At 36.5% G+C, this 11,163-nt stretch overlaps 1 protein-coding gene across 1 annotated transcript; it reads right to left on the reverse strand.

Moving 5' to 3' along the window:
• Window positions 1-8,895: 8,895 nt before the first annotated feature.
• On the reverse strand, window positions 8,896-10,813 carry LOC18431352 (arogenate dehydratase/prephenate dehydratase 6, chloroplastic). Its single transcript, XM_006841477.4, has one exon. It carries the CDS (start codon window positions 10,681-10,683, stop codon window positions 9,577-9,579), a length of 1,107 nt encoding a protein of 368 aa, XP_006841540.1. The 5' UTR covers window positions 10,684-10,813; the 3' UTR covers window positions 8,896-9,576.
• Between the last annotated feature and the right edge of the window lie 350 nt (window positions 10,814-11,163).

Consider the following 11,163-nt stretch of genomic DNA (forward strand, 5'->3'; position numbering starts at 1 on the left):
TGGCTAGCCCTACATGGATCTAAAATCTCCTAAACAATCATTGATAAACACCAAGGGGGAGGATCATATCCCCTAGCCCCATGAGAGGACTTTGAGGAACCCACCCTCAACAAATCAATCAAGCTGAAATATGATGTGATCCTGTATTCTCACTATCAGTGTCATATCACTTCTTCTTAGTTTCTTGCCTCCTTGAAGATTTATCCTATTTGGCTCATTCCAAAGTCGCACATGATCTTAAGAATGCCGATCCTCCAAAGTATGCACACCCACTAAAGCAAAGACCAAAAGCTCCAATTGGACAGCAACGATGAAGCTGACCTCTGCCTGACTCCGAAGAGCCCAAATAGATAGAGAAAAAAGGCCCTGACTGTTTCTCTCAAGCTTGTTAAGGAAACTCTGGAAAACATCCCTCCCTCCCCCCCTCCCATTTATTTCTGAAAAGTCTAGAAATGTCTATTGATTGACCCATTCATTTAAATAGGGGACCATCCAAATTGGGTCCACTGGAGCAACCTATTCCTCTTCCTACTTTCAAATTTGAGGGCCTTGAAAAGGGCTTCAATTGTGATAGATCAGAAACTCTAGTATCATTTATGGGTAAAAGTCCAGGGGTTCCCCTTTGATTGTGTCTCCTTTCTTGAGTGCTCCCTAATTGAATCCACCTGTGGTCAAACTGCCCCAGGATTTGTTACAATACTTTATGCTGAACTTTCTCAGATTCTCACTCTGTAGGGAACTATATTTTCTTGCTCTGTATCGACACATTGTACTCTTCTTTTTTAATAGAGAACTAGCTGGGGGTGATTTGTGAAAGTTGGTTTGGAAAAACAGAAGCTTCATTACAAACGCAAATGGGAACTCTAGGGTTTGAGGTATCTTTTATGTATTTATTTATTTAGCAGTCTTTCATTGTTGGGAATATGAATATATCTAATTTTACCTAAAGTACAGCCAGACGAAATACATACTATGTTGAGGGACAGAGAGAGAAACCAGAAAATAAAACAAGTTAAAGAAATTGGGCCAGCTAACGATGGCATTAAGACTTCCTGTTGGTAAATGTTGTACTTGAAACTCTCGTCGTGTCAAAACCTAGGGGACTTTGTCTGAAAAACCTATTCTTATGTATATATGTAAAGCTCTTAATGAAAGAGGACTTCGCCATCCACTAGGGGTAAAATAAAAATAGTAAGGACATGGCCATTTGCTAGTTGACAAGCAGTAAAATATCCCAACTGGGTCCTGTGATATCTCCATTTGAATGACTTGATGCTCCCAATTGTTCACAAACTCATTTGTCTTTATTTATAATCTTCGTCCCATGATTTGTGAGAGATGCAATAAGGAGTGAGGGCATTAATTGTCCAAAAATGTATAAACTTGATTTAGCAAGTTCACCATAGTGGGTGTGAAATCCCGATTTTGTGCCTGTACGCATGCTTTCACAAAATTTTAGTGGTCTCCTTTGTCTTCCTATTTTATTCTCATTTTGAAGGGCCTAAATGCACCCCAGTTTAATGCATATACAGATATTGCTGGAGTATTCAAATGGTAGGTAATCCCATATGATGACTGATATTGTTGCTTAGTTCAACAATAAATCATCCTCATAGAAGGGTAAAGAGAAATCTTGTGTGCAACAGAGAGTTTCTAATGTAAATTTCAAAGTCAAGAACATAATTTTATTCTTCCTATCACCATAAAATAGAGCTTGGGCTATGAAAGAATCTTGTATAATCAGTAGTTTCACTGAAGATGTGATAGTTTTGAACCTGGGACCTTGTTATTTTTTTTAATGGGATGGCCAATAGGATTTTAGTCTTAATTATGAGTAGTTTATTGCACGCAACTTGCTGAGACTGAATGGCTCAGATGGCCCACTGTTGCTGGATGAATGGCTCAGATTGCCTCTCATTTACAGCTGGATGTTCTTGAGATCTGATGTTTATAATATAGTATGCATTTGCTTTCTAACACAGCTCTATGGTCTAATATTTTTGTTCATGGTCAAGGAGAGATGGATTTCTTAATGGGTTTTCAAGTAATCTTGTGCTGATTGTTTATTTAGACTATATGGATATTGGTTGCTTCTTGTATGTTTTTGTTTATTTGTTTATTCTGTTTTTTAAATTTCCCACCAAAGATGGTCCAATATTCTCTTTACGCTTGCTGGTGCGTAATGCTTCAGTCTTGCTGACCACAGTTACACTCTTACCATGACCAAACAAACTTTCCTTGGAGAGAGAGTAATTACGGTTGTATGATGAGCAAAAGTAGAAAGTAATGATAGTGGTATTGAAGAATGGATGGATCTCTCTTTCTGGCCTGACGTACAAATTAATCCTACTTCTTTATCTGACTGCCTCTCCAGTTAGTGTTAAATTTTTTATTTATAAATGCTTTCTAGAATTTGAGTATTACCTTTTTGTTTTGATTATGGTACATGGTATTTGGTTCTCAATTTTTTGCTCTTCTTCATCCCTTCTTTATCAATGTTTTTTGTCACATAATTTCACGTTTGGTCCTGGTTGTCATCACCTTAAGAAGTTTGATTCTTTTGGGGGTATTTGGTTGGTGTGGAAGTTCTCTTTGAGAGAGCTTTCATATGTTGCATGGTCTGCCCGTGGGAAAGCGGGTACAAACCTTTTTTAGTATGTGTGCTTTTCTACAAAATAGAATTGATTGAGCACTATATGGAAATTTGTTTTCACATGGGCGGAACTTCTTTCCCATGCACCAAACATGGAAAGTGGCGGCTCGACCACAAGTTCTTTACCATGAACCAATGACCCCTTGGGTCACCTTTTTCCATTTTCTTCTGCAATTTCTGTCCATTTCTATTTTTGACCGAGAGACCCAGCTTTGCCTCCCATTTCTTTCCACATGTGGGTGGATCCATCAAGTCTCAAGTTCACGACAACCATCTGAGGCTCGAAAATGACCTTAAGATATTTTTGGAGTCTCTCTCTCTCTCTCTCCCTACCAAAGGTTTTTTATTATTTTTCAAGATTTTTTTCCTTCCCTCTCTCCCTCTAAGATCCCTTCTGTTTTTCTTTTTAAGACCAATTCTTTCTCCCCAAGGTTTTTTGTATTCTACTTTTCAAATCTCTCTCTCTCTCTCCCCCACCCCTTCCTTCGTTTTCCTTTTGAAGACTCCTTCTTCTTTCCCATGTTTTTCTGAAATTTCTTTTCAAGACAGTTTCTACCTGAGCTTCTTTTTACGAAATTTGTTTTTAAGACGATTCATTCATTAGAGATACCTTTTGTAATACGGTGCATCACATTTCATCGCTTTATAAGGGATGTTTTCTTCTACTCCTTTCACCAAGCAAATCAACAAATAGTGGTTTCTGAGATGGCCCCTATGTTGCTTATTCTGGATAGCAACGTGCGATGAATATTAGGTGGGAGAAATAGACCTTTCTTCTAACTTGTGATTGATGTCAGCCGTAAAGTTGACAAGAGAGGCACAGCCAAGCTTCATTTACAATTTTTTAAACAAAATGAAACAATTGATTCATCTTTCAATCTACCACCTTTCAAATATGTAATTATGATCTCAAGGATTTCTTTTTCTCCTAGATACTATGATCTTAAGCATTCTTGGGTAATCGCCGGCTCTCAAGATGATGGATGGACGGCATAGAGCTGTCGGCACCCTGAATTGTAGTGGCTGTGGTTTTCATGTTTCTATTTGGGGGGTCCCAATCTCTCCATGGACGTTCTAAGTGGTTGTGATTATCATGTTTCCAGGTTTTAATTCTCTTATTTATTTTAGTGGAAGGGTTTTCTCTCTCTTTGTTCATCTACTAAAAAAATCAATCGAAAATTCCAAAATTAGGGCCTTGGAATGGTGTGTAAAATTCTTAATCTCCTCTTTTTTTTTTCTTAGAGAAACAGTGACAAAAAAAATTCCTCATCTCCTCACCTAAACGAACCATCCTTTTCTGAGAGTACGGTGAGGAAAAGACTATTCTGCCCTCCCACCCACTACAATTGCTTTGTTTTGTACGCATTTGAGTGGATGACTGGTAGGGCTGAGGTGCGGTCTGGTATACCAAACAAATACACTCGAAGAATACAATGGAGTGTTGAACTCAAAACCAATTACGCGTTTGTCTATCTATTAGCGCCACCTCTTACTTTTGTAGCAAAATAGAAATATTTTGGGATGGAGTCAAAGAAGTGAGGGTGTATTTACCTACCAGAAATCGCGGGTGGCCAAAACTAGTGCGCTCCGTTGAATAGTTGGAAATATCATATACTCTGCTGGTATATATATTTTCTCTTTTTTTGTTGAATTTTTTTTGGATTGTAGACTATGAATAATGTGAACTCGTTTTTTATTTAAAATCTTTTATGGTGTCCTTTTTGTTGAGTATTGAATAAGGGTGTGGTTTGTATAGTGCCTAGGCTCTGAACAATCAAATTAGAGGTTAGGCTCTAAAATAGTGTTGAGAAATGTGGTTTCAATAAATCTTTGTGATAGCTTTAAAATATATTTTGTATTTATTTATAAAGTGTAAAGCTTAAACAATAGTGTAGATCGACATATCTATAAAAACATGAAAATCTTGAAAATTGACGATAAAAAACTGCATTACAAAATACACTTTTATTTCCAAAACTTGTGATCTATTTTTTTTTTCATGTCTATGCATCTTTATGTCAAGATGATCAATTTGAAGATATTTGAGCATCAAAACAACTTTTTCTAGTGAAATTTTTGAGGTAGGTCCAAATTTGATTGTTTAGAGCCTTGGCTCTATATAAACTTTTTCAGAGAGAGAGAGAGAGAGAGAAAGAGAGTTCATGAATACCGGCTAGGGCTTGATTAGTTAAGCTGTCCTAAGTTTGACTCCTACAGCTGAAACATCCTGAAAAAAGACTTCATCTTTTAATCCACTGATAGAGAGAGAGAAAGGGAGGATTTGGGAAAAGAGCTGGGTTAATCCACTGATAGAGAGAGAGAAAGGGAGGATTTGGGAAAACGGCTGTGGTAGTGGTGGCTGCACCCTATATTCTAGTCACCAGTTGTGGTTTTCATTTTCATTGATACCATCCCACTAATATTTTAAGAAAAAATGGATTGGGGCTTTAATTACCTTAAAAAAAAAAGAAAAGAAAGAAAATGATTTTAATGTGACCATTGATTTGAAAAGATGAACATCTTTTGCTTTTAAAGATTATATGGTATGTGAGAGGGAGGATGCATAGGTTTTTATAAGAGTATGAGAGTGAGGGAATCGCAGAACGCATTGGGAGACGGGTATCTGGTTCTGAATAAGAATATACATGCAAGCGTGAAAAGAGTGTTTCAACGACCTAGATCAAGAAAACGGAAAGATTGTCTGAATGCCAGAACGATTAAATTGATTATAGCAAACAGGTGATGCTTATTCACAAGATTCATGAAAGGTTGAACGACTGCGATTCTGTAATTAAAGTGAGCGACAGAGAGGGTGCATGAGATCTATGAAAGTAGTGTTTGAACCAATGGTTTAAAAAATGGATCGGTGATTCAGATTGGGTTTTCAAAAAACCCATCCGGATCGGTGAATCGGCAATCCGGATCGAGAATCGGGTGAATCGGTCAGAATAAAGCTTAAAAAAAATCCGAAAAAATTATTAAAATTCATTATAAATATTGTTTTTTAGGAATTCAATAAGAAATGGGGGTACTCCATTAAGAATTTTCATGTTTTTTAATGAATATGCGAATATTGATATGTTCTTTCCCTGCATGAACCGCCATTCAGCATTTAATTTAACATCACACAAAAAGATAAACATATAATTATCATGGAATAAGTATATCAACATACATGGACTACAATAAAGCATAAAATTAGTAACATATGATCTAAAAATAAAATGATAGACGACGTTATTGTTCTTCTTGGTCACGCTGGTGTCATTGATTGAATTCGTTTAACAATTTATTGATTCGATTTAAAAACGAATCATCAATATTAGCAGGCGTCTGACTATTCTCAAATCCCCGAGTGTTAGTGTTTTGTTGTGTTTCCAATCTAAAATCCTCGAAGATTGTCCATCCTTCATGCTCACCTGCACTGTCGTGCTCATCCCTACACTGTTGCTGTTGGGACTCGATATGTGAATAATATGGCCGGGATAGGGTGGCCTCCGAATCATCATCTCTCTCATTTTCTCTTTGAATAATGTGGATTAAAAAAAAAAAAAACAAATTTTCAAAAAAATCGATCATGGATTAAAAAAAAGATCACAAATTTTAAAAAAATTCTATCATGGATTACAAAAAAAAATTTGATCATGGATTAAAAAAAAAAATCACAAATTTTCCAAAAATTCTATCATGGATTACAAAAAAAATTCAATCATGGATTAAAAAAACAAAATCACAAATTTTCAAAAAATTCAATCATGGATTACAAAAAATTCGATTATGGATTACATAAAATTCGATCATGGATTACATAAAATTCGATCATGGATAACAAAAAAAAACAAACAAAAAAAAACAAAAAATTCAATCGTGGATTACAAAAAAAGAAAAAAACAATTCGATCATGGATTACAAAAAATTCAATCATGGATTACAAAAAACTCTATCTGGGTTACAAAAAAAGCAAAAAACAAAAAATTCAATCATGGATTACAAAAAAAAAAACAAACATTTCGATCATGGATTACAAAAAAAAAACAAACATTTCGATCATGTATTACAAAACATTCGATCATGGATTACAAAAAATTCTATCATGGGTTACAAAAAACAAAAAATTCGATCATGGATTACAAAAAATTCTATCATGGGTTACAAAAAAACAAAAAATTCGATCATGGATTACAAAAAAAAAAAAACAATTCGATCATAGATTACAAAAAAATCGATCAAGTATTACAAAAAAATCTATCATGGATTACACAAAAAAAAAAAAAAAAAAAAAAAAAAAACCGTACGGGACTCGCCGATTCACTGTTCAGACTCGCCGATTCCGTACAGTGAATAGGCGAGTCACTGTACAGAATCGTCCGGTTCTCTCTAGAACCGGACGATTTCCGATTTTTTAGCCGATACGATCCACTTTTTGCAATTTTCGAGTCGAACCGGACGAGTTCGGTTTGACTCGGCGTTTTTTAAAACACTGGTGTGAACCGTTTAGATTGATCTTTGTAAATGGCATGTAACAATCCTAAAATTTCAAAAAAAAAAAAAAAAAAAAAGGGAGAAAAGATGCTTTTAAATAGGTGATGGTCTGATTGAGTATGATTGTTCTTGGAGACCATCACTATTTTCAAAACTTTTTACTTGGTTTAAACTTTTGCTGCTGCTTTTGTTTGCAGCCTTTGCAGCTGCTGCTTGCTGCTGGCTACTTCCTTTAGCGGACGTGGTTTTCGTATGTTAAAAGCAGACGCTTAACGCGACACCTCAGGTATGAGGTAGAGCGTAATAAAATATTATAATAATACGTTATAAGAATTTAAATAGGAGAGGTGAGCACTCCCACCCTAGAAAAATTTGAGATCTCTCTCTCTCTGGTAGAAACACAGTGAACTCTCTCGAATCGAATTTTTTATCGGAAGCTCCCTCTCAAACATTTGTGGGTAAGTGACATCGTCTTTCTGAAAAATAGTCTATTTTTAATAAATAGTGATATTTCCATCTAGGATCTTTATTTTATCAGTTTTGTGTGTAAGTGACCTCATTGTCTCGAAAAATAATCCATTCTTTTTAAAAAATAAAACGAAATAATTATTTCTACTTATTATCATGAATTTTAGGCGCGATAAATTTTATGCGCACGTGACCTCATTATCTTGAAAAATAATCTTTTTGATAAAAATTGTGATATTTTATCTATGTTAGAAATTTCGAATGCTGTAAATTAGAAAAATAAATTTATTTATTTTTCTTGTTTATTGTTAGAAATAAATGTGATATTTCTTCTTTTAGTAAAAAATAAAATAAATTGTGATATTTCCTTCTACTGCTTTTGAATATTTAGACATTGAAAAATTCATGTGCAAATGACTGCCTTATTATTTAAAAATTGACATTTTTGCAATTGATTATAATATTATTGTGAAATGTTTATTTGTGGATTGATATCCCATAAATTGTGATAATTCCGTATTCTTGAATTTCTGTAAGAGTTTTTCTATACATATTAAATTGGCAATTATGCTAGAATGCCTTCACAAACTGCTACCTTTCTAAATTTGAGCCCAAAATATTTGATTGGTTATTTTTGAAATATTATAGAGAGTGACTGTTATTAATGGTTTAAGTGAAATTCATATTAATGGTTTCAGTGATATGTTGAGTACATGATATTGCTGCTTCCAAATGTTTAAAGAGATTTAGAAATAATTTAAGTATGCAAGTGGACTCATCCGGTACGCCGGTGAGGTATAAGTGGACCTACCGGTAGGGATTAAGTGGACTCATCCGGTAAGCCGGTGAGGTATAGGTGGACTTGCAGGGATTAAGTGGACCTATCTGGGACGCCGATAGGGATTAAGTGGACCTATCAGGACGCTGATGGGGTATATAGGTGACCTACTTGGGACGCCAGTAGGGTATTTTGTGAAATCCTTGGAATTATGTACTGCCGTTAAAAGTGTTATAAGCATTTCAATTACTCGGATTTTACTTAATTATGCATTTATTGAAAGTGAAACTGTTGATACAGTTCTGTTAATAGATCTCATTTTGAAAAATATTGATATCTTTCAATCATGATTATTTTTAGGTTTATGATGATCACTTACTGAGTAGCCAAACTCATCAAACTATGGTAAACATTTTTCAGGATAACTGCGGATTCATTTTGAGTGCTAGTCAATATCAACCTTGGAATATACTGTTGTTGTGCTAGCTTTTTTTATTTACTTTGTAAGACCTCGCCACTGTAAATTTGTCCTATCAATAGATGTATATATGTTTTGTCTGTCACATCTCAAGAATAACAGTATTGTAAATTCTTGGGGTGTGACATGGCAGTTGGTACAAGTGCCACTATGTTACACCGACCACCAAGTCTGTTATTGAAATACATGTTGGACAAATATATTAAGGCACTGTGAAATACATGCCGGAAAAGTATGGAGGCATTCGCAGGGGGACGATGTCTTGAGACAACCAACTATACGGGGATGCCAACACGTTTGTTCCGAAAAATGCTCTCTTCTTAAATATACAGGCCGCCCCGCCCACATGAGGGTCCATAAAAAGCTCTCTTCTTGTGGTATTAGATATTCTGTTTCTTTTTTTTTAAATAATTAAAAAACCGAATTTATCAATGGTAAGTAGAGTTATCATCATTGAAATGAATCCATTGACATGAATCACGGGCAGAAAGAACGATTTTCTGCTTCAAAACTCATAAGCTTCCATAGTAAGATAATAAAATAATTTTTTTTAGAAATTAAAGAGGCTTAATTCTAAGCCAGTTTTCTATAGCATGTGTATCTGTACACTTCTTTCCTATCCAGCTCGTTTTCTGCATCCCGTTTCGGTTTCAACTTTTTTCTCTATTTACATTTTCAAACTCAAGAACCCCTTTTCACTCAATAGTGAACACACTTTCACGTGTAAGATCCAAGAACCCTTAAAAATCCTGACACTTCGTTGAGATTCTGGAGGGCTTTTTCTACTTTGGGATCCGATTCGTGGCCCTCGATATCGAGCAAGAACACGTAATCAAAGTACCCGACACGGTGTTCCTCGTTCTTCACTACTCTGATGGGTCGGCTCCGGTTCGGCCTGTGATCGACCCGAGTCACGGGAATATCCCGAGTCTCGAATATCAAAAGCGCCCGAGCAAGATCAGAGACCCCGTTTTCAAGAGAAAACGCGATGGTCGTTTTGCAGGACGAATTTCCCGATGAACTGGTAGGAAAAGTCGCCGGACTCAGGGCGAGATGGAAGAACCGGTTAAAATTTCCATTCCTTTCTTGAAGGTTTTGTTCAAGAATTTGAAGGCCAAATTCTTTAGCCGCTATCTGGGATCCTATCACTGCTGTATCGGTAATGGAGTTTTCTGATAGGATTTTGGCCGCTTCAGCTGAGTTTGAGACCTCTTCGATCTCTAGCCCTAAGGCTTCAAGCCTCGTTTTGCAGTGGCTTATAGCTTGAGGATGGCTCACTATCCTTTTGATACTGGTCTTTTCGCAACCTTTAATGGCTAAGAGGCAGTGATTTACAGGAAAGATGGACTCTCCAACTATGCTCGCATTGTGCCTTACGAGAAGATCAAAGTTACGCCCGATCTGACCGTCGATTGAGTTTTCAACGGGTATGATTGCACGATCCGCTGTTTTCTCCTCTAACGCCTTGAAGGCCTCCTCCATTTGATTGCAAGGCAAAGCGTTGCAGAAAGTATAAGATTTCATGGCAGCTTCTTGGCAATAAGAGCCACGAACTCCTTGGTAAGCGACGCGTACGGGACGGCCGGAAAAATCGTTTCCGGCGCCGGATTTTTGCTGGAAAAGGCGTTCCAGGTCCCTCACTGTGAGGTCCAGATCTAGACGGAAAAAGTCCTCTTTGGAGGGAGAGAAGCCGGAGAAGCTCCGTTTCTTCTCTTTCAAGCCATTATCAGAGGCCCTGATGGATATTCTGGCTGGTTTCACTTCGCCGGAATATCCAGAGCGTGAAATTTTCGGCACCAGAGGGTTCGAAGCTCTGAGCGCCATGACGGAAAGACAAATGAACTGACAGGAGTAGCTATGGCCGGAATTTCCTAGTTTGAGAGAGATTTAGTGGCAGAAATATAGACGTTTTGACAGAAGCGGATCGCAAAAATCGCCGGATAATGAAATGCACAGAGACCAGAACCTCTGGCATGAGTTGTCAAGCGCAGGGTTCCGATATTTAAATAACGTCCGCAGCGTAGACGGGAGGGGTGGTTGGTGGGGGCGGCATGTTATGACCGGTTCCGCGCATACCGTTCACTCTCTCTAACACGCGGTGATTTTTTTAGGAACTTTTTGTTAGAAATAATTTTCATTTCCTTTTTTTTTTTAAACTACTAATAAGATTTCATCGAGAGATTTGGTAAGCCTATTAGTAGCTGAGAAGCCGTCCAATCGATTCTGTAATATAATTTTAGTATGGTTCTTTACAAAATTTAAATCATATAAAATTAATGCACTTAATAAAAATATTTAAAAATA

This window comes from Amborella trichopoda, chromosome 2 (assembly GCF_054954075.1).
Source record: "Amborella trichopoda isolate Santa Cruz 75 chromosome 2, AtrichopodaSantaCruz75HAP2 v2.0, whole genome shotgun sequence".
NCBI classification, from domain to species: Eukaryota; Viridiplantae; Streptophyta; class Magnoliopsida; order Amborellales; family Amborellaceae; genus Amborella; species Amborella trichopoda.